Raw genomic sequence first — 23,643 nt, forward strand, 5'->3', positions numbered from 1 at the left:
CCATCAAACCATGTCTATCTAAATGTTTTGTGATTTTATTCCTTATAACAGTTTCCATGATTTTTCCTGGCACTGAATATTTACTGCATTTAAAAATGTCTCTTAAAGTATATAATAAGGAACTGCATTTATCTGAGTGCCTGATCCATCGAGAAAAAGGTATATCTCCACTAACGAAGCACAAGTGTGTCTAGTATCCAAGATACTTACAAAAACCTTCTTCTTTCACCCAATCATATCTTAACATCATTTGAAAGCATAATGGTACAAAAATTATTAAACAAAACACATAACAGTCTATAAAGGACAATCATGGGAATATAATGACTCAGTGTCACAAATATTTCAATGCACGATGCCACTATTGCTACTGACATCCATATGTATAGCTAAAGATGGAAGAACTTACAGCACTTCACAAACATGCAGCTAGAGCTGAATTACACGGGGCAACCTTGATTGAATATGTTAAGCAACAAATGATACCATGGGGTCTCCAGATGAATAAAGAACCCTTGACGTTTACTGACAATTCTAAATTCCTCTCTAAATGGCCAGGTATATTAAACAAAGGTTCTCTGGACTTGATGCTTCTTATTATAGACAACAACAAGCTTACTTTGGAGGAGATCAAGGTGGAGGCTGTGGCTGTGGAAGAAGATTACAAGCAGAAAACTTCAATGCAGGAGTTCACTGCATCGTTGAATGAGCTACAACAAACAATTGATAAATTTAAATCTGATATTAAGAAAGGGAAGATTGCAAAGTTTTGCCGTGATGAACGACATTACAAATCATTGAGGGTATATCCATGGTTTAATCAACTACCCAATTCAGAACCTGTACATAAAAACAGAAGATAGTGTTTGTCTATTCAGATGAGTCATGGAGTAGCTCTGATGAGGACTTAAAACAAGATCAGGAATCTATGAATAAACATTTTTAGGATGGGGTCAACATCCGTTCAGAACTGGACGCTCCCACAGAATGCTTTACAATGAATGACAACAAGGAGACACACAATGGCACAAACCCTTCATCTGATCACAGTCAGATCAGAATCAACAGTGATCCAATCTGTCAACCTATCACTTATCATTTGCGAAAGAAAAAGTAATAAATCGGGATTTATCCTTCATTTCAACTGTGCTACACAATGCCTTTGAGAGTAGGGTATTTTTACACCGCTAATTTCGTACACTACAAATAAAGAGTGATAAAATGGATCAGTCTGTGGTGAAATCATGGTCCACGTGGATTCCTCCTAGAACAGTGAATCCTCACATTCTAACATTTCAGGATTTGGTGTAATGAGACTTTGAGAACAAGGAACAGGAGCCATGTCTCACTTTTTTCAACCTGTCTTCAGAAGAGAATAAAGTGTTAAAGTCCTTGGTACTTAACAAGAACGTTATTATCAAAGTGGCCGATAAAGGGGGAGCAGTTGTTTTGATGAATACAGTTGATTATATTCAAGAGATATATAGACAGCTTGAAGACAGACAATGTTATTCAAAATTGAATCAAATCCTACAGCTGATAAACAGCAGAAAATTCAGATGATTTTGAAAACGGCCAATCTGGTTTTTTGACATAGAAAGAGATAACTTATTTGCAAGTTTTTCCACCATGGATACCAGTTATTTATGGAGTCCCAAAAGTTCACAGGACACTGATAATCCTCCTCACAGACCTATTATGTCAGCTAATGGATCTCTGCTTGAGCCTCTGGCACATTTTGTGGACTTGTTTCTTCAACCCTTTGTCCAACAAGTTTTATCATACGTTCAAGACACGTCACATATGTTAAGAAGACTGTGAACCTGTGGACATTTAACTTCAGAGATGTTCTTTGTTAGTTTGGATGTAGAATCCTTGTATTCAAACATCCCCCATAAGTTAGCTTTACAGATTGTAGCAGATGTTTTGTCACAGCAAGAACGTCCACAACATATCCCATCTGGTTTTTTTCTTGATTTAGCCAAACTGGATCTGTACAATAATTTTTTCCAATTTGGGATGGATTTTTTTCATCAGATACATGGTGTTGCCATGGGCTCGCCTGGCACCCGATGTTGCCAACTTGTTTGTCATCAGAATTGAAGACTTTTCAGTTTACATGTCAACATTTTTTCAGCTTGTGCATTTATGGTCTAGGTACATCAATGACATTTTTTCACTTGGATCATACGGAAGATCCGTTGATGTTCTTCTATCAAAGCTTAATCAAATAGATCCAAATTTAAAATTCACGATTATTTATTTATTTATTTTTCATTTTTATAGACCGAAGTTCTTGTAGGAACTACAAATCAATCCGGTTTACATACAACTTTTAAATGCCCAAAAAGAGTAGGGGGCTTTACATAGAACAATTGAACAATAAAACAGGTAACAATAGAACAATAACAATAATGATGGAACAAATAGAATAGATAACCAATTAAACATAGTAATATAGTAATAAATATTATATAGAAAATAAATATAAAAGGGATAGAGTAAATGAAGTGTGAATACAGTATAAATACAAAAGATGAAAGAGCTCAAAAGTTAAGGTACAGTTGAAAAAATCTTAATAGCAAAAAACAGTGAGATAACCCATGATTTGGGTTAAAAGACTTGATTAGGTAGCATTAGATGTCTGGGAAGGCTTGGATTACCTACAATCAATCCCAACTTGCTTTTTTGGATATTTTAATAACCAAATCTGGAACAGGCATTGGACCACATTACATCATAAAAAGTTTGACAGAAATAATTTGCTTCGGTTTGAAAGCTTTCACCCACGCCCTTTTAAGTGTGGGTTGCCTGTGGGACAATTTTTCTGCTTGCAGTTAATTTGATCAGAGAGTGATGATCTTGAAAAACAATCTGCCAATTTGGCATTCAGATTTCAGACAAGGGGATAGCCAAGGAAGGCAGTGAAAAGAGCCCACTTCCATGCACGTTTTTCTGACAGGGAATAACTCCTTCAATATAAAGCAAAACCAGTATTCGAAGAAACCATGTGTGTTTTAAGATATTCAAATATGTCTGACAAAATTAAGAAGATTATTAGGAAACATTGGCATGTTTTGAGCTGGCATCAGGCTTTTTTCATATATAGACTGTACATCAAACAATTGTTACAAGCGCAGCCTTCGGGAGCCGATGGATAGGAGAGCGGAGCCCTTGGCCATGGGGCAGCTCAGATCGGGACATGAGTCGCACCTGTGGTGAGGTGTGTGTGCAGGAATGGGCGGCACTGGAACAGAGCTGGACGGAGCTTGGAAGACAGGGCTTGTGACATAAGCCTCAGGCGAGGACTTGGAGACGTGGAGCTTGGAACTTGGAGACGTGGAGCTTGGAACTTGCAAGTGGAGACATGGAGCTTGGAACTTGGAAGACGTGAAGCTTGGAACTTGAGAGCGGAGACGTGGAGATTGGAGTTTGGAAGCGAAGCCATGGAACTTGGAGATTGGAGACGAGGAGACGAAGACTTGGAACTTGGAGACGAGGAGATGAAGACTTGGATGAGGAGACGAAGACTTGGAACTTGGATGAGACACAAGAGGATAGAGCAAGACCCCTCAGGTGCCCTACACAGCCCTTAGGCTGGTCACGGACTGCCTTGTCCCCTACGCGCCCCACACAGCCGGCAGCTGGTCGTGGACCACGAGGGAAGCGGGGCGAACTAGGGAGGTCTCATAGCACAGGAGCAACATGACCGCATGGGTCTTCCAGAGTCGAAAGGAAAAGTCTTAGAACTTAGGAATTTGGGAACTTGAAGACCGGAACCTCGGCTTTAAAAACAGGAACCTCAAGCGGCATGGGACAGACAGAACCATTAGGACCGGGATGAAAACATCAGGACTGGAACATCTAAGGACAGCTGGACAAGGAACATCAGAGGAACAGCTGGACATGGAACATCAGAGGAACAACTGGACAAGGAACATCTGAAGGACAGTTGGACATGGCTGGAATGGAGTCACGGAAGTCACTAGCATGGAGTCATGGACGTCACTAGCATGGAGTCAACGACGTCATTGGCATGGAGTCACCGATGTCACTGGCATGGAGTCATAGACATCTTTCTGGAATGGACTCACGGACATCTCTCTGGAATGGACTCATGGACATCCGGACTTGGAACAGACATCAGAATCTGGACTCAGGACATCCGGACTTGGAATAGGCATCAAGATCTGGACTCAAGACATCCAGACTTGGAACAGGCATCAGGACTGAAGAGAACTCTTCAGGACCATCTAGGTAGATGCAAAGACAACGGAGGAATGAAGCAAGGTACTTTTATAGGACAGACCCAGGAAGAAGGCGGAGACTGGCAGTCGGTGGGGCCACGGCCACTTCCTGCCACTGGCCCATTAAAAGGAGGAAGGAGGTGTGGCCGCGCACCTAAGGGAAGGCCAGAGGCAGACTGCAGGACCTCGGACAGCAGCCTGTGCAGGAAGAGACAGGCCGAGGAGGCGGCGTTCCAGCCGCATAGGAGGGCACTGAGACAGGCAACATCAGCGGCTTGCCTGCCGGGTTGAGGGACAGGGCCAGAAGGCAGGACCCAGCCCGAGGCCGAGCTTCGTCAACGGCCTCGCAGGACTGCGAGGGAAGAGGCGTCCAGCAGCGGTTCCAGCCGCAAGAAGAGGGGGAAGGCCCCAACGTCCTCCCCATCGTAAAGGCAAGGCAGCGATGGCTCTGAGCCACGGAAGTCAGTGGAGGTAAGGCCCTGTCTGCGGGTACCGCAGGCAGGGGCGCAACACCAATGTCTTGTTAGAGCACAGATACCTGTGCAACAAGGCACCCAGGACACAATCACAGGACATAATCCATATAATAATTGTGATTTATGTGGAGTTACTATTCCTGGAATAGAATGGTGAGTTGCCAATTCAGGTATAGTAATTAAAAGACAATGGAATACTAACGGCCGAAATTTTAATTGGTAATACACGCAAATATCGTCATTTACACGCACAATTGCTGGGCCCTGAAAAGGGGGTGGGCCAGGAGCATGGTCTGGGCTGCAAGTGGTGGGGCAGGATGGGTGGCCCCACTGCATGACATCAGTACCTTCGGGTATAACTAGCCTCCGCTTCCGCTACCTAAACGAGTTAGAAAAGACTTCGCCGCTCCTTATCACTAAGGGCCTCGCTCCAGCAGAAGCTCTAGACACCCACTCCTCGGGGGGTCTCTCACTTCCTACTACCCTTTGGGGCTTCACTAAACTAGACAACTGCTCCTCGGGGGTCTTGTCTCTTATTTATTTCCAGGATATTGGACCATTGGGTACTCGCTCCTCGAGGGCCCATCCTCTTCATATCCTGCACCACGGACCTTCGGTCTCACCATTCTACCATCAGGAAGACGCCTTCTCTCCGTGAGTACCTCTACGAACCGGCGCTCCAAATCCACCCACCAGCTGCGGCATTACCCGCTCTGCGGGCTCCTGCCTATCGTGAACATCTGGGTGAGACTACACTACTGAGCTTGTTGAGCGTATTGGAACCTTGTGGATCAGTGCCTTACTTTCCTGCTTTACCATCTATTATAGCAGTACAATAAAGACTCTATCCATTCTGTGTCTGCTAACTGTATCAGCCAATCGCAGTGGTTCCCCATGGGGTTCCTCCCCGTGGGCGGAGTCATCTTCATTGTGACCAAGGGTCCACAATGCCTCAAAAACAACACAAATTATTTGTTAAAATAATGGCAGATCAGCTGGCAATTTTTCTGGGGGATCTGATATCAGATGATCAAATGGGTTTTGTTAAAGACCGAATACTTGCTGTAAATGTAAGGAAAGTTCTGGCCACAATGGATTAGATCTCTAGAAATAACCTGAGATCTTTGCTGATCAGCTTTGATGCTGAAAAGGCATTTGACAGGGTGGACTGGCCTTTTTTATTTGAATCCCTGAGAATGCAGGGGGGGGGGGGGTGTTGAGGGTTAGTTTCTGCATTTTCTAGAAGTGCTCTATAAAAATCCCAGAAGTCGAATTCTGATTAATGGGGAATTATTGCCTATTTTTCTTTTATAAAGAGGGATGAGACAGAAATGCCCACTCTGGCCTCTCTTGTTTGTTTTAGCTCTAGATCCTATTTGAAAGGTATGGAGTGCTAGCAGGCTTTAAGCTTAATTTAGAAAAGTCTGAAGCTCTCCATGTGGCGATTGGCAACAACATAGCTGGTTAGGCCCCTTCCCTCTCAAATGGGATGAGAAAATGTTGAAATACTTGGGGATATTTTTGCTTCAAGAGTTGACTGCTATATCTGAATTGAATTTACAAAGATTATTAGATACAACTATACATAAGTTGAGAGCTTGGACACCATTGAATATTTCCCTTCTAGGTAGAATTTATCTCTTAAAAATGGTTATCTTGCCAAAATGGTTGAATTCGGGCTTCTTCTAATTTGCCACATCATTCTTCAAAATGCGTTACGAAGTCAATGCCCGTGAAAAATGCTGTAGCACACATGCACATTTATTGAGGCTGGGGCAGGATAGGAGTGGGGTAGAGAGAGAGAGAGAGCCTCTGGGGAGAGCCTCACTGTGTGCACCTATCTAAATTTCTACAGGAAGGCCGTCTAATAGGTTGAGGTGAGGTGTTAGTGGTGGTTTTGGGTTTAGGGGCCAGTTTCACATGTAGAGTGAAGCATACGAACAGCACAGTACACCTTGGTGAAATTTGACATCATTTGGAGAGAGGAAAGCCTACAAAGATTACATTTTATACTATGTTCTCTCTTTATTGGACTTTCCTCACTCCATAGGCCAAAATCACGCGGAGACGCATCATCCGGCCTCGCCATTCCCTCCCAGTCCTTTCCAATTAAGGAGCAGATTGGGAGAGAACTTCTCTACCCCGTACCCTATCCTCCCTTCCCCTTCCCCTATCCTACCTGCCCCCGATCCCTACCCAAGGTCCCCTAATTTATTTATTTATTTTTACCTTTTGCTCCTGCAAAGGAGATGTAGCAAGTTGCATGCGCCGGCATCTTGCCAGCACACAATCCCCTGGCACAGCGGCAAATGGCTGCTGTACTGGATGCCTCTAGCCCCGCTCCTCTGCTGAAGCCCAACTCTTGTGCATGTAACAGGGCTTGCACGCATGGCCATGCCCCTTTTAAAATGTGCGTGGTGCGCACAAGGCCCGGCTGCGCGTGAAGCCCTTGTTTTTTACGCACGCGGGCCAATAAAAATCTGCCCATCTTTTCTAAGCTTCGACACACAACAAGCAGTCAGATACTGAATGACTTCTAATGTACCTATTCACAATATATATGTGTTCCTGATGCTAATCAGAAACAGCCTTATGGACTAGGATACACATGGGGGAAGGAAAGGTTGAGGGAGTAATAGGAAGAGTGAAAGCAGATATCGTTTTATCTTTGTTACTGGTTCGTACTGTAATTGTTTCGATTATATTTTAATTGAGAAAAAATAATATAACAGATTTGAAAAAAATGTTAGTGTAAAATTGGGTTATGTGCATACTTTTACATGAAGAAACCCCCAACTCGTTCATAGAAAACCACTTAAGCACAAACACCCATGTTTTATGCCTGTAAAAGACTTTGAAAATTCTCTCCATAATTCCAAAACTGTTGACTAATAGAAAATAATACTGAATTAACAAAAGGGTTGTAATCCAATGTGTAATCTTGTTATGCTGCACAATACACATAGATCATCGTTTTATTCTAAGCTGTTCAGAAGGTGGTCCTGAAACAAACCGGACATTAGTACTATATACATTTTCTTTTCTTTCTTTCATTCAGTTCCTATTCAGTGTTCTACACAAGCAAGACAATTAAACACATCTGTAACCCGGTGAGTATCACTAAGAAATCCCTCTGCACACCTGAGGACTAGTCTCTCTGTTTTGTTTTCTTTTAACTACATCTGAAGATCTCAAAATCAGGATTATTACTAATTACTTAGGGAAGGAAAAAAAGATTTACCTGGATAAATATGATAAAATATTTACAGAGATTTCACCAAAATCGATATCTTCATTTTTCTACCCAGTGGTAAAATATTTCTGATAAAGATCATTACATTTTCAACTACTTCCTTCACCCTCACTTTAATTGTAAAAACATCTCTCCTCTGTACTTTGATCTCAGCTTTGATTGTCTATAAAATTGATTAATGCCAAAGAAGAATATTTCTGTATAGCCTTTGTATCTGAATCACATTTCCGAGCAAACGCTTTCATATATTTTTACCTCTTCTCTATTTCATTCTATCTCTCCAACAAAATGCCTGATGAACTGACTTTTGAATACTTAATTGTCTATTATATTTTAGTGTTTCTTGTCCAGCTGGATGTCTGTCTCAGAATAGAAATGTCTGGGGAACGGACACCTACACCGATGTAAGTTTTAAAGCATAGCCGAATACTTTGTGCAGATCCAATACACGGTTTTCCTCTGCAGCTTTAGAATTCAAAATCAGAATAATAGTTTTCCATTACACTAGTATTTCTCCTTCGTGACGTGGCATATTGTGAATGTGGATAATTTTGTAAACTGTGATCAATACTCATTCTCCAATAATGTTACTATACTTTTTTCTAGTTGGTTCTTTGTGGATGCCTGTATTTTCTTATAGGAAAGAATCCCAAAATCCTCTAGATTATAATGTAGCAGAATGAGAACTACATGTCCTAAAATAGACAGAATAAACCTTTTTAAAATAAATGAATGTCATTTTACTTTCAATCTTTTCTTTCTATGTAGGATTCCTCAATTTGCCGCGCTGCCGCTCATGCTGGAATACTCACCGATGCTGGAGGACAGGTGACTGTGGAGAAAAGGCCAGGACAAAACAGCTACCAGGGAACCACAAGGAATGGAATAACAACAAGCAGCTATGGAGCCTGGCCCGGGTCCTTTGTAGTATATCGCTCAACTTCCACAAATGCACCCACCACTCGCATTTCATCTCCACTTTCTGGTAATAATCTCTAGAATACACAAGATATCACTTCAATATATGCTGTGTTTATTTCTTAATTTGCATTAATGCAGCAGCATCTCCATTAAAGCCTGAAAGATAATTATTTATATATTTCTTTATTTGTTTACTTATTTCTTATGAGGATATATTACTCGCTCGTCTACTGGAGTACGTAGAGCAAGGTACAAGATTATAGAGTGAATTACAAGCATGAGGTAGATAGGGCACATTGTGTGATCATTAGGGGGAGGATATTAGTATTAAAAAGCAGTACAAAAACATTAAACTAGCTGAGAGGATTACATCTGCAGACTAAAAGGGCAGAGCAAACAATATATAGTGTAGGGCTGATATAATGAAGAGGGGTGGCTCGAGGGAGGAACAGAAAATAATAATAGAACCTTTGCAAAGACATGTTGTGCATGAGTGTTCTGCAAGCTGCAGGACATAGAAGTCAAAATAAATCATATAGCTGGAGACATTGGAAGAAGGAAAGTCAGGAAGTCGGAAGGCAGAAGTCGGAAGGAGTCGGAAGTCGTAAATCGTAAGGAGTTAATAAACATGTAGATAAAGGTGAACCGGTAGATGTATTATATTTGGATTTTCAGAAGACGTTTGACAAAGCTCCTCATGAGAGGCTTCTAGGAAAATTAAAAAGTCATGGGATAGGTGGCGATGTCCTTTCGTGGCTTACAAATTGGCTAAAAGACAGGAAACAGAGAGTAGGATTAAATGGACAATTTTCTCAGTGGAAGGGAGTGGGCAGTGGAGTGCCTCAGAGATCTGTATTGGCACATGTATTTTTCAATATATTTATAAATGATCTGGAAAGAAAACGACAAGTGAGGTAATCAAATTTGCAGATGATACAAAATTGTTCAGAGTAGTTAAATCACAAGCAGATTATGATAAATTGCAGGAAGACCTTCTGAGACTGGAAAATTGGGCATCCAAATGGCAGATGAAGTTTAATGTGGATAAGTGCAAGGTGATGCATATAGGGAAAAATAACCCATGCAACAATTACACAATGTTAGGTTCCATATTAGGAGCTACCTCCCAAGAAAGAGATCTAGGCGTCATAGTGGATAACACATTGAAATCGTCGGTACAGTGTGCTGCAGCAGTCAAAAAAGCAAACAGAATGTTGGGAATCATTAGAAAGGGAATGGTGAATAAAACAGAAAATGTCATAATGCCTCTGTATCGCTCCATGGTGAGACCGCACCTTGAATTCTCTGTACAATTCTGGTCGCCGCATCTCAAAAAAGATATAGTTGCGATGGAAAAAGTACAGAGAAGGGTGACCATAATGATAAAGGGAATGGAACAGCTCCCCTATGAGGAAAGACTAAAGAGGTTAGGACTTTTCAGCTTGGAGAAGAGACGGCTGAGGGGGGATATGAGAGAGGTGTTTAAAATCATGAGAGGTCTAGAACGGGTTAATGTGAATCAGTTATTTACTCTTTCGATAATAGAAAGACTTGGGGGCACTCCTTGAATTTAGCATGTGGCAAATTCAAAACTAATCGGAGAAAGTTCTTTTACACTCAACGCACAATTAAACTCTGGAATTTGTTGCCAGAAAATGTGGTTAGTGCAGTTAGTGTAGCTACGTTTAAAAAAGGATTGGATAAGTTCTTGGAGGAGAAGTCCATTACCTGCTATTAATTAAGTTGACTTAGGGGCAGATTTTCAAAGGAGTACGCGCCTTGTGCATGTGAGTCTCTGTGCATACATTTTAAAATCAAATTCTGCACAGAAAATTCAAACTCCATCTGAGCCTCATGAAATGCCTTTTTTGTAAGCAAACAAGTATATGTAAAATTGGGTTATGTGCATACTTTTACATGAATAAACCCCCAACTTGTTCATAGAACGCCACTTAAGGACATATACCCGTGTTTTACGCTTGTAAATGGCTTTAAAAATTCTCCCCATAATTCCAAAACTGTTAACTAATAGAGAATAGCATTGAATTAATAGAAATGTTGTAATCCTACTTCTTATGTGTAATTTTGTTATACTAAGCATACACATGCATCATCGTTTTATTTTAAACTGTTCAGAAGGTGGTCCTGAAGCAAACAGGACATTAGTATTATATACATTTTCTTTTCCTTCTTTCATTCAGTTCCTATTCAGTGTTCTACACAAGCAAGACAGTTAAACACATCTGTAACCCGGTGAGTATCACTAAGAAATCCCTCTGCATACCTGAGGACTAATCTCTGTTTTGTTTTCTTTTAACTACATCTGAAGATCTCAAAATCAGGATTATTACTAATTACTTAGGGAAGGAAAAAAAGATTTACCTGGATAAATATGATAAAATATTTACAGAGATTTCACCAAAATCGATATCTTCATTTTTCTACCCAGTGGCAAAATATTTCTGATAAAGATCAGTTACATTTTCAACTACTTCCTTCACCCTCACTTTAATTGTAAAAACATCTCTCCTCTGTACTTTGATCTCAGCTTTGATTGTCTATAAAATTGATTAATGCCAAAGAAGAATATTTCTGTATAGCCTTTGTATCTGAATCACATTTCCGAGCAAACGCTTTCATATATTTTTACCTCTTCTCTATTTCATTCTATCTCTCCAACAAAATGCCTGATGAACTGACTTTTGAATACTTAATTGTCTATTATATTTTAGTGTTTCTTGTCCAGCTGGATGTCTGTCTCAGAATAGAAATGTCTGGGGAACGGACACCTACACCGATGTAAGTTTTAAAGTATAGCCGAATACTTTGTGCAGATCCAATACACGGTTTTCCTCTGCAGCTTTAGAATTCAAAATCAGAATAATAGTTTTCCATTACACTAGTATTTCTCCTTCGTGACGTGGCATATTGTGAATGTTGAGAATTTTGTAAACTGTGATCAATACTCATTCTCCAATAATGTTACTATACTTTTTTCTAGTTGGTTCTTTGTGGATGCCTGTATTTTCCTATAGGAAAGAATCCCAAAATCCTCTAGATTATAATGTAGCAGAATGAGATCAACATGTCCTAAAATAGGCAGAATAAACCTTTTTAAAATAAATGAATGTCATTTTACTTTCAATCTTTTCTTTCTATGTAGGATTCCTCAATTTGCCGCGCTGCCGCTCATGCTGGATTACTCACCGATGCTGGAGGACAGGTGACTGTGGAGAAAAGGCCAGGACAAAACAGCTACCAGGGAACCACAAGGAATGGAATAACAACAATCAGTTATGGAGCCTGGCACGGCTCCTTTGTAGTATATCGCTCAACTTCCACAAATGCACCCACCACTCGCATTTCATCTCCACTTTCTGGTAATAATCTCTAGAATACACAAGATATCACTTCAATATATGCTGTGTTTATTTCTTAATTTGCATTAATGCAGCAGCATCTCCATTAAAGCCTGAAAGATAATTATTTATGTATTTCTTTATTTGTTTACTTATTTCTTATGAGGATATATTACTCGCTCATCTACTGGAGTACGTAGAGCAAGGTACAAGATTATAGAGTGAATTACAAGCATGAGGTAGATAGGGCACATTGTGTGATCATTAGGGGGAGGATATTAGTATTAAAAGCAGTACAAAAACATTAAACTAGCTGAGAGGATTACATCTGCAGACTAAAAGGGCAGAGCAAACAATATATAGTGTAGGGCTGATATAATGAAGAGGGGTGGCTCGAGGGAGGAACAGAAAATAATAATAGAACCTTTGCAAAGACATGTTGTGCATGAGTGTTCTGCAAGCTGCAGGACATAGAAGTCAAAATAAATCATATAGCTGGAGACATTGGAAGAAGGAAAGTCAGGAAGTCGGAAGGCAGAAGTCGGAAGGAGTCGGAAGTCGTAAATCGTAAGGAGTTAATAAACATGTAGATAAAGGTGAACCGGTAGATGTATTATATTTGGATTTTCAGAAGACGTTTGACAAAGCTCCTCATGAGAGGCTTCTAGGAAAATTAAAAAGTCATGGGATAGGTGGCGATGTCCTTTCGTGGCTTACAAATTGGCTAAAAGACAGGAAACAGAGAGTAGGATTAAATGGACAATTTTCTCAGTGGAAGGGAGTGGGCAGTGGAGTGCCTCAGAGATCTGTATTGGCACATGTATTTTTCAATATATTTATAAATGATCTGGAAAGAAAACGACAAGTGAGGTAATCAAATTTGCAGATGATACAAAATTGTTCAGAGTAGTTAAATCACAAGCAGATTATGATAAATTGCAGGAAGACCTTCTGAGACTGGAAAATTGGGCATCCAAATGGCAGATGAAGTTTAATGTGGATAAGTGCAAGGTGATGCATATAGGGAAAAATAACCCATGCAACAATTACACAATGTTAGGTTCCATATTAGGAGCTACCTCCCAAGAAAGAGATCTAGGCGTCATAGTGGATAACACATTGAAATCGTCGGTACAGTGTGCTGCAGCAGTCAAAAAAGCAAACAGAATGTTGGGAATCATTAGAAAGGGAATGGTGAATAAAACAGAAAATGTCATAATGCCTCTGTATCGCTCCATGGTGAGACCGCACCTTGAATTCTCTGTACAATTCTGGTCGCCGCATCTCAAAAAAGATATAGTTGCGATGGAAAAAGTACAAAGAAGGGTGACCATAATGATAAAGGGAATGGAACAGCTCCCCTATGAGGAAAGACTAAAGAGGTTAGGACTTTTCAGCTTGGAGAAGAGACGGCTGAGGGGGGATATGATAGAGGTGTTTAAAATCATGAGAGGTCTAGAACGGGTTAATGTGAATCAGTTATTTACTCTTTCGATTAATAGAAAGACTTGGGGGCACTCCTTGAATTTAGCATGTGGCAAATTCAAAACTAATCGGAGAAAGTTCTTTTACACTCAACGCACAATTAAACTCTGGAATTTGTTGCCAGAAAATGTGGTTAGTGCAGTTAGTGTAGCTACGTTTAAAAAAGGATTGGATAAGTTCTTGGAGGAGAAGTCCATTACCTGCTATTAATTAAGTTGACTTAGGGGCAGATTTTCAAAGGAGTACGCGCCTTGTGCATGTGAGTCTCTGTGCATACATTTTAAAATCAAATTCTGCACAGAAAATTCAAACTCCATCTGAGCCTCATGAAATGCCTTTTTTGTAAGCAAACAAGTATATGTAAAATTGGGTTATGTGCATACTTTTACATGAATAAACCCCCAACTTGTTCATAGAACGCCACTTAAGGACATATACCCGTGTTTTACGCTTGTAAATGGCTTTAAAAATTCTCCCCATAATTCCAAAACTGTTAACTAATAGAGAATAGCATTGAATTAATAGAAATGTTGTAATCCTACTTCTTATGTGTAATTTTGTTATACTAAGCATACACATGCATCATCGTTTTATTTTAAACTGTTCAGAAAGGTGGTCCTGAAGCAAACAGGACATTAGTATTATATACATTTTCTTTTCCTTCTTTCATTCAGTTCCTATTCAGTGTTCTACACAAGCAAGACAGTTAAACACATCTGTAACCCGGTGAGTATCACTAAGAAATCCCTCTGCATACCTGAGGACTAATCTCTGTTTTGTTTTCTTTTAACTACATCTGAAGATCTCAAAATCAGGATTATTACTAATTACTTAGGGAAGGAAAAAAAGATTTACCTGGATAAATATGATAAAATATTTACAGAGATTTCACCAAAATCGATATCTTCATTTTTCTACCCAGTGGCAAAATATTTCTGATAAAGATCAGTTACATTTTCAACTACTTCCTTCACCCTCACTTTAATTGTAAAAACATCTCTCCTCTGTACTTTGATCTCAGCTTTGATTGTCTATAAAATTGATTAATGCCAAAGAAGAATATTTCTGTATAGCCTTTGTATCTGAATCACATTTCCGAGCAAACGCTTTCATATATTTTTACCTCTTCTCTATTTCATTCTATCTCTCCAACAAAATGCCTGATGAACTGACTTTTGAATACTTAATTGTCTATTATATTTTAGTGTTTCTTGTCCAGCTGGATGTCTGTCTCAGAATAGAAATGTCTGGGGAACGGACACCTACACCGATGTAAGTTTTAAAGCATAGCCGAATACTTTGTGCAGATCCAATACACGGTTTTCCTCTGCAGCTTTAGAATTCAAAATCAGAATAATAGTTTTCCATTACACTAGTATTTCTCCTTCGTGACGTGGCATATTGTGAATGTTGAGAATTTTGTAAACTGTGATCAATACTCATTCTCCAATAATGTTACTATACTTTTTTCTAGTTGGTTCTTTGTGGATGCCTGTATTTTCTTATAGGAAAGAATCCCAAAATCCTCTAGATTATAATGTAGCAGAATGAGAACTACATGTCCTAAAATAGGCAGAATAAACCTTTTTAAAATAAATGAATGTCATTTTACTTTCAATCTTTTCTTTCTATGTAGGATTCCTCAATTTGCCGCGCTGCCGCTCATGCTGGATTACTCACCGATGCTGGAGGACAGGTGACTGTGGAGAAAAGGCCAGGACAAAACAGCTACCAGGGAACCACAAGGAATGGAATAACAACAATCAGTTATGGAGCCTGGCACGGCTCCTTTGTAGTATATCGCTCAACTTCCACAAATGCACCCACCACTCGCATTTCATCTCCACTTTCTGGTAATAATCTCTAGAATACACAAGATATCACTTCAATATATGCTGTGTTTATTTCTTAATTTGCATTAATGCAGCAGCATCTCCATTAAAGCCTGAAAGATAATTATTTATGTATTTCTTTATTTGTTTACTTATTTCTTATGAGGATATATTACTCGCTCATCTACTGGAGTACGTAGAGCAAGGTACAAGATTATAGAGTGAATTACAAGCATGAGGTAGATAGGGCACATTGTGTGATCATTAGGGGGAGGATATTAGTATTAAAAAGCAGTACAAAAACATTAAACTAGCTGAGAGGATTACATCTGCAGACTAAAAGGGCAGAGCAAACAATATATAGTGTAGGGCTGATATAATGAAGAGGGGTGGCTCGAGGGAGGAACAGAAAATAATAATAGAACCTTTGCAAAGACATGTTGTGCATGAGTGTTCTGCAAGCTGCAGGACATAGAAGTCAAAATAAATCATATAGCTGGAGACATTGGAAGAAGGAAAGTCAGGAAGTCGGAAGGCAGAAGTCGGAAGGAGTCGGAAGTCGTAAATCGTAAGGAGTTAATAAACATGTAGATAAAGGTGAACCGGTAGATGTATTATATTTGGATTTTCAGAAGACGTTTAACAAAGCTCCTCATGAGAGGCTTCTAGGAAAATTAAAAAGTCATGGGATAGGTGGCGATGTCCTTTCGTGGCTTACAAATTGGCTAAAAGACAGGAAACAGAGAGTAGGATTAAATGGACAATTTTCTCAGTGGAAGGGAGTGGGCAGTGGAGTGCCTCAGAGATCTGTATTGGCACATGTATTTTTCAATATATTTATAAATGATCTGGAAAGAAAACGACAAGTGAGGTAATCAAATTTGCAGATGATACAAAATTGTTCAGAGTAGTTAAATCACAAGCAGATTATGATAAATTGCAGGAAGACCTTCTGAGACTGGAAAATTGGGCATCCAAATGGCAGATGAAGTTTAATGTGGATAAGTGCAAGGTGATGCATATAGGGAAAAATAACCCATGCAACAATTACACAATGTTAGGTTCCATATTAGGAGCTACCTCCCAAGAAAGAGATCTAGGCGTCATAGTGGATAACACATTGAAATCGTCGGTACAGTGTGCTGCAGCAGTCAAAAAAGCAAACAGAATGTTGGGAATCATTAGAAAGGGAATGGTGAATAAAACAGAAAATGTCATAATGCCTCTGTATCGCTCCATGGTGAGACCGCACCTTGAATTCTCTGTACAATTCTGGTCGCCGCATCTCAAAAAAGATATAGTTGCGATGGAAAAAGTACAGAGAAGGGTGACCATAATGATAAAGGGAATGGAACAGCTCCCCTATGAGGAAAGACTAAAGAGGTTAGGACTTTTCAGCTTGGAGAAGAGACGGCTGAGGGGGGATATGATAGAGGTGTTTAAAATCATGAGAGGTCTAGAACGGGTTAATGTGAATCAGTTATTTACTCTTTCGATTAATAGAAAGACTTGGGGGCACTCCTTGAATTTAGCATGTGGCAAATTCAAAACTAATCGGAGAAAGTTCTTTTACACTCAACGCACAATTAAACTCTGGAATTTGTTGCCAGAAAATGTGGTTAGTGCAGTTAGTGTAGCTACGTTTAAAAAAGGATTGGATAAGTTCTTGGAGGAGAAGTCCATTACCTGCTATTAATTAAGTTGACTTAGGGGCAGATTTTCAAAGGAGTACGCGCCTTGTGCATGTGAGTCTCTGTGCATACATTTTAAAATCAAATTCTGCATAGAAAATTCAAACTCCATCTGAGCCTCATGAAATGCCTTTTTTGTAAGCAAACAAGTATATGTAAAATTGGGTTATGTGCATACTTTTACATGAATAAACCCCCAACTTGTTCATAGAACGCCACTTAAGGACATATACCCGTGTTTTACGCTTGTAAATGGCTTTAAAAATTCTCCCCATAATTCCAAAACTGTTAACTAATAGAGAATAGCATTGAATTAATAGAAATGTTGTAATCCTACTTCTTATGTGTAATTTTGTTATACTAAGCATACACATGCATCATCGTTTTATTTTAAACTGTTCAGAAGGTGGTCCTGAAGCAAACAGGACATTAGTATTATATACATTTTCTTTTCCTTCTTTCATTCAGTTCCTATTCAGTGTTCTACACAAGCAAGACAGTTAAACACATCTGTAACCCGGTGAGTATCACTAAGAAATCCCTCTGCATACCTGAGGACTAATCTCTGTTTTGTTTTCTTTTAACTACATCTGAAGATCTCAAAATCAGGATTATTACTAATTACTTAGGGAAGGAAAAAAAGATTTACCTGGATAAATATGATAAAATATTTACAGAGATTTCACCAAAATCGATATCTTCATTTTTCTACCCAGTGGCAAAATATTTCTGATAAAGATCAGTTACATTTTCAACTACTTCCTTCACCCTCACTTTAATTGTAAAAACATCTCTCCTCTGTACTTTGATCTCAGCTTTGATTGTCTATAAAATTGATTAATGCCAAAGAAGAATATTTCTGTATAGCCTTTGTATCTGAATCACATTTCCGAGCAAACGCTTTCATATATTTTTACCTCTTCTCTATTTCATTCTATCTCTCCAATAAAATGCCTGATGAACTGACTTTTCAATACTTAATTGTCTATTATATTTTAGCGTTTCTTGTCCAGCTGGATGTCTGTCTCAGAATAGAAATGTCTGGGGAACGGACACCTACACCGATGTAAGTTTTAAAGCATAGCCGAATACTTTGTGCAGATCCAATACACACGGTTTTCCTCTGCAGCTTTAGAATTCAAAATCAGAATAATAGTTTTCCATTACACTAGTATTTCTCCTTCGTGACGTGGCATATTGTGAATGTTGAAAATTTTGTAAACTGTGATCAATACTCATTCTCCAATAATGTTACTGTACTTTTGTCTCGTTGGTTCTTTGTGGATGCCTGTATTTTCTTATAGGAAAGAATCCCAAAATCCTCTAGATTAAAATGTAGCAGAATGAGATCAACATGTCCTAAAATAGACAGAATAAACCTTTTTAAAATAAATGAATGTCATTTTACTTTCAATCTTTTCTTTCTATGTAGGATTCCTCAATTTGCCGCGCTGCCGCTCATGCTGGAATACTCACCGATGCTGGAGGACAGGTGATTGTGGAGAAAAGGCCAGGACAAAACAGCTACCAAGGAACCACAAGGAATGGAATAACAACAAGCAGCTATGGAGCCTGGCCCGGTTCCTTTGTAGTATATCGCTCAACTTCCACAAATGCACCCACCACTCGCATTTCATCTCCACTTTCTGGTAATAATCTCTAGAATACACAAGATATCACTTCAATATATGCTGTGTTTATTTCTTAATTTGCATTAATGCAGCAGCATCTCCATTAAAGCCTGAAAGATAATTATTTATTTATTTATTTATTTATTTATTTAAATTCTTTTACTATACCGATACTCAAGACCAGGTCATATCGTACCGGTTTACAATGGAACTGGGGGAAACCAATAGAGTTGTTTATTTGTTTACTTATTTCTTATGAGGATATATTACTCACTCGTCTACTGGAGTACTTAGAGCAAGGTACAACATTATAGAGTGAATTACATGCATGAGGTAGATAGGGCACATTGTGTGATCATTAGGGGGAGGATATTAGTATTAAGAAGCAGTACAAAAACATTAGACTAGCTGAGAGGATTACATCTGCAGACTAAAAGGGCAGAGCAAACAATATACAGTGTAGGGCTGATATAATGAAGAGGGGTGACTATAGGGAGGAACAGAAAATAATAATAGAACCTTTGCAAAGACATGTTCTGCATGAGTGTTCTGCAAGCTGCAGGACATAGAAGTCAAAATAAATCATATAGGGCCTTATTTTCCAAACGTATCGCACGCGGTAAGGGATGTTTCACACGAGAAATGTCCCTTTTCGCGTGCGATACCAAAATGGGGGCAGAGTCGACCCAGGAAGAGGACAAGTCGGGGCGTCACCGGGGCCAACTCCGTGAAGACGCCACGGACGACGGAAAGGTAAGGACCTTTTCGTGTCCTATTTCGCTCCCAATAGCTACACCTCCTATGGTGGCGCTATTGGGTGCGAAACCGGCAGCGATCGCACCACGACGGTGCGATCACTGCCGGCTAGCGCAGCCCCGCCCCCGTTTCGGCCCCCTGCCCCTCATTTCCTATAGTATTACAGGCCTGCGATACTTTAGAAAATGAGGCCCATAACTGGAGACATTGGAAGAAGGAAAGTCAGGAAGTCGTAAGTTGGAAGTCGTAAGTCGTAAGGAGTCGTAAGTCGTAAATTGTAAGGACTTAATAAACATGTAGATAAAGGTGAACCGGTAGATGTAGTATATTTGGATTTTCAGAAGACATTTGACAAAGTTCCTCATGAGAGGCTTCTAGGAAAAGTAAAAAGTCATGGAATAGGTGGTGATGTCCTTTCGTGGCTTAAAAATTGTCTAAAAGACAGGAAACAGAGAGTAGAATTAAATGGACAATTTTCTCAGTGGAAGGGAGTGGGCAGTGGAGTGCCTCAGAGATCTGTATTGGGACCCGTACTTTTCAATATATTTATAAATGATCTGGAAAGAAATACGACAAGTGAGGTAATTAGATTTACAGATGATATAAAATTATTCAGAGTAGTTAAATCACAAGCAGATTATGATAAATTGCAGGAAGACTTTCTGAGACTGGAAAATTGGGCATCCAAATGGCAGATGAAGTTTAATGTGGATAAGTGCAAGGTGATGCATATAGAGAAAAATAACCCATGTTACAGTTATACAATGTTAGGTTCCATTTTAGGAGCTACCTCCCAAGAAAGAGATCTAGGTGTCATAGTGGATAACACATTGAAATCGTCGGTACAGTGTGCTGCAGCAGTCAAAAAAGCAAACAGAATGTTGGGAATTATTAGGAAGGGAATGGTGAATAAAACGGAAAATGTCACAAGGCCTCTGTATCGCTCCATGGTGAGACCGCACCTTGAATTCTCTGTACAATTCTGGTCGCCGCATCTCAAAAAAGATATAGTTGCGATGGAGAAAGTACAGAGAAGGGTGACCATAATGATAAAGGGAATGGAACAGCTCCCCTATGAGGAAAGACTAAAGAGGTTAGGACTTTTCAGCTTGGAGAAGAGACGGCTGAGGGGGGATATGATAGAGGTGTTTAAAATCATGAGAGGTCTAGAACGGGTTAATGTGAATCAGTTATTTACTCTTTCGATTAATAGAAAGACTTGGGGGCACTCCTTGAAGTTAGCATGTGGCACATTTAAAACTAATCGGAGAAAGTTCTTTTACACTCAACACACAATTAAACTCTGGAATTTGTTGCCAGAAAATTTGGTTAGTGCAGTTAGTGTAGCTACGTTTAAAAAAGGATTGGATAAGTTCTTGGAGGAGAAGTCCATTACCTGCTATTAATTAAGTTGACTTAGGGGCAGATTTTCAAAGGGGTACACGCCTTCTGCATGTGAGTCTCTGTGCATACATTTTAAAATCAAATTCTGCACAGAAAATTCAAACTCCATCTGAGCCTCATGAAATGCCTTTTTTGTAAGCAAACAAGTATATGTAAAATTGGGTTATGTGCATACTTTTACATGAATAAACCCCCAACTTGTTCATAGAACGCCACTTAAGGACATATACCCGTGTTTTACGCTTGTAAATGGCTTTAAAAATTCTCCCCATAATTCCAAAACTGTTAACTAATAAAGAATAGCATTGAATTAATAGAAATGTTGTAATCCTACTTCTTATGTGTAATTTTGTTATACTAAGCATACACATGCATCATCGTTTTATTTTAAACTGTTCAGAAAGTGGTCCTGAAGCAAACAGGACATTAGTATTATATACATTTTCTTTTCTTTCTTTCATTCAGTTCCTATTCAGTGTTCTACACAAGCAAGACAGTTAAACACATCTGTAACCCGGTGAGTATCACTAAGAAATCCCTCTGCACACCTGAGGACTAATCTCTGTTTTGTTTTCTTTTAACTACATCTGAAGATCTCAAAATCAGGATTATTACTAATTACTTAGGGAAGGAAAAAAAGATTTACCTGGATAAATATGATAAAATATTTACAGAGATTTCACCAAAATCGATATCTTCATTTTTCTACCCAGTGGCAAAATATTTCTGATAAAGATCAGTTACATTTTCAACTATTTCCTTCACCCTCACTTTAATTGTAAAAACATCTCTCCTCTGTACTTTGATATCAGCTTTGATTGTCTATAAAATTGATTAATGCCAAAGAAGAATATTTCTGTATAGCCTTTGTATCTGAATCACATTTCCGAGCAAACGCTTTCATATATTTTTACCTCTTCTCTATTTCATTCTATCTCTCCAACAAAATGCCTGATGAACTGACTTTTGAATACTTAATTGTCTATTATATTTTAGTGTTTCTTGTCCAGCTGGATGTCTGTCTCAGAATAGAAATGTCTGGGGAACGGACACCTACACCGATGTAAGTTTTAAAGCGTAGCCGCATACTTTGTGCAGATCCAATACACGGTTTTCCTCTGCAGCTTTAGAATTCAAAATCAGAATAATAGTTTTCCATTACACTAGTATTTCTCCTTCGTGACGTGGCATATTGTGAATGTTGAGAATTTTGTAAACTGTGATCAATACTCATTCTTCAATAATGTTACTGTACTTTTGTCTCGTTGGTTCTTTGTGGATGCCTGTATTTTCTTATAGGAAAGAATCCCAAAATCCTCTAGATTAAAATGTAGCAGAATGAGATCAACATGTCCTAAAATAGACAGAATAAACCTTTTTAAAATAAATGAATGTCATTTTACTTTCAATCTTTTCTTTCTATGTAGGATTCCTCAATTTGCCGCGCTGCCGCTCATGCTGGAATACTCACCGATGCTGGAGGACAGGTGATTGTGGAGAAAAGGCCAGGACAAAACAGCTACCAAGGAACCACAAGGAATGGAATAACAACAAGCAGCTATGGAGCCTGGCCCGGTTCCTTTGTAGTATATCGCTCAACTTCCACAAATGCACCCATCACTCGCATTTTATCTCCACTTTCTGGTAATAATCTCTAGAATACACAAGATATCACTTCAATATATGCTGTGTTTATTTCTTAATTTGCATTAATGCAGCAGCATCTCCATTAAAGCCTGAAAGATAATTATTTATTTATTTATTTATTTATTTAAATTCTTTTACTATACCGATACTCAAGACCAGGTCATATCGTACCGGTTTACAATGGAACTGGGGGAAACCAATAGAGTTGTTTATTTGTTTACTTATTTCTTATGAGGATATATTACTCACTCGTCTACTGGAGTACTTAGAGCAAGGTACAACATTATAGAGTGAATTACATGCATGAGGTAGATAGGGCACATTGTGTGATCATTAGGGGGAGGATATTAGTATTAAGAAGCAGTACAAAAACATTAGACTAGCTGAGAGGATTACATCTGCAGACTAAAAGGGCAGAGCAAACAATATTTTATTTATTTATTTATTTATTTAACACTTTTCTATACCGACCTTCATGGTAGAGACCATATCAGGTCGGTTCACATCGAATAGGGGAACTGAACCAAGAACAGTAACCAAAAACAAAAGGTTGAACATGAAAAAGCAAAGTTACATTTAACAGGGAAATTAAACTTGGAGGCATAGACTGCTGGAAGGAAGGAAAGGCTAGAGATAGCGGAGAAATTATTAGTATAAACAGAGCAGTCAGGAGGCTCTTATTCTGGTCTTAGGGGTAAAATGGAAATCCATTGCTCCTAAAGGAAGTTCTGTCGACTATTGTGTGTCATGGGTATCTGAGAAGGCTTGGCGGAAAAGCCAGGTCTTAAGTTTTTTCTTGAATGTTGGTAGGCAGGGCTCCATTCTGAGGTCAGCTGGGATGTCGTTCCAGATAGTTGGGCCTGCTGTTGAAAAGGAGTGTACGGCTGATATAATGAAGAGGGGTGACTATAGGGAGGAACAGAAAATAATAATAGAATCTT

The 23,643-nt window shown here is 39.1% G+C and overlaps 1 protein-coding gene across 1 annotated transcript in view; it reads left to right on the forward strand.

Annotated features, from left to right (window-relative positions):
• The window catches only part of LOC115100013, a 90,154-nt gene that overhangs the window by 45,616 nt on the left and 20,895 nt on the right, over window positions 1-23,643 (forward strand). Inside the window, exons 9-23 of the mRNA XM_029618145.1 lie at window positions 7,782-7,833; window positions 8,314-8,380; window positions 8,745-8,961; window positions 11,099-11,150; window positions 11,630-11,696; window positions 12,061-12,277; window positions 14,416-14,467; window positions 14,947-15,013; window positions 15,378-15,594; window positions 17,733-17,784; window positions 18,264-18,330; window positions 18,697-18,913; window positions 21,521-21,572; window positions 22,052-22,118; window positions 22,483-22,699. Coding sequence (XP_029474005.1) covers window positions 7,782-7,833; window positions 8,314-8,380; window positions 8,745-8,961; window positions 11,099-11,150; window positions 11,630-11,696; window positions 12,061-12,277; window positions 14,416-14,467; window positions 14,947-15,013; window positions 15,378-15,594; window positions 17,733-17,784; window positions 18,264-18,330; window positions 18,697-18,913; window positions 21,521-21,572; window positions 22,052-22,118; window positions 22,483-22,699 — 1,680 coding nt within the window. The remainder of the gene's footprint in view (window positions 1-7,781; window positions 7,834-8,313; window positions 8,381-8,744; window positions 8,962-11,098; window positions 11,151-11,629; window positions 11,697-12,060; window positions 12,278-14,415; window positions 14,468-14,946; window positions 15,014-15,377; window positions 15,595-17,732; window positions 17,785-18,263; window positions 18,331-18,696; window positions 18,914-21,520; window positions 21,573-22,051; window positions 22,119-22,482; window positions 22,700-23,643) is intronic.

The sequence above is a fragment of the Rhinatrema bivittatum genome, chromosome 10, assembly GCF_901001135.1.
Source record: "Rhinatrema bivittatum chromosome 10, aRhiBiv1.1, whole genome shotgun sequence".
NCBI lineage: Eukaryota > Metazoa > Chordata > Amphibia > Gymnophiona > Rhinatrematidae > Rhinatrema > Rhinatrema bivittatum.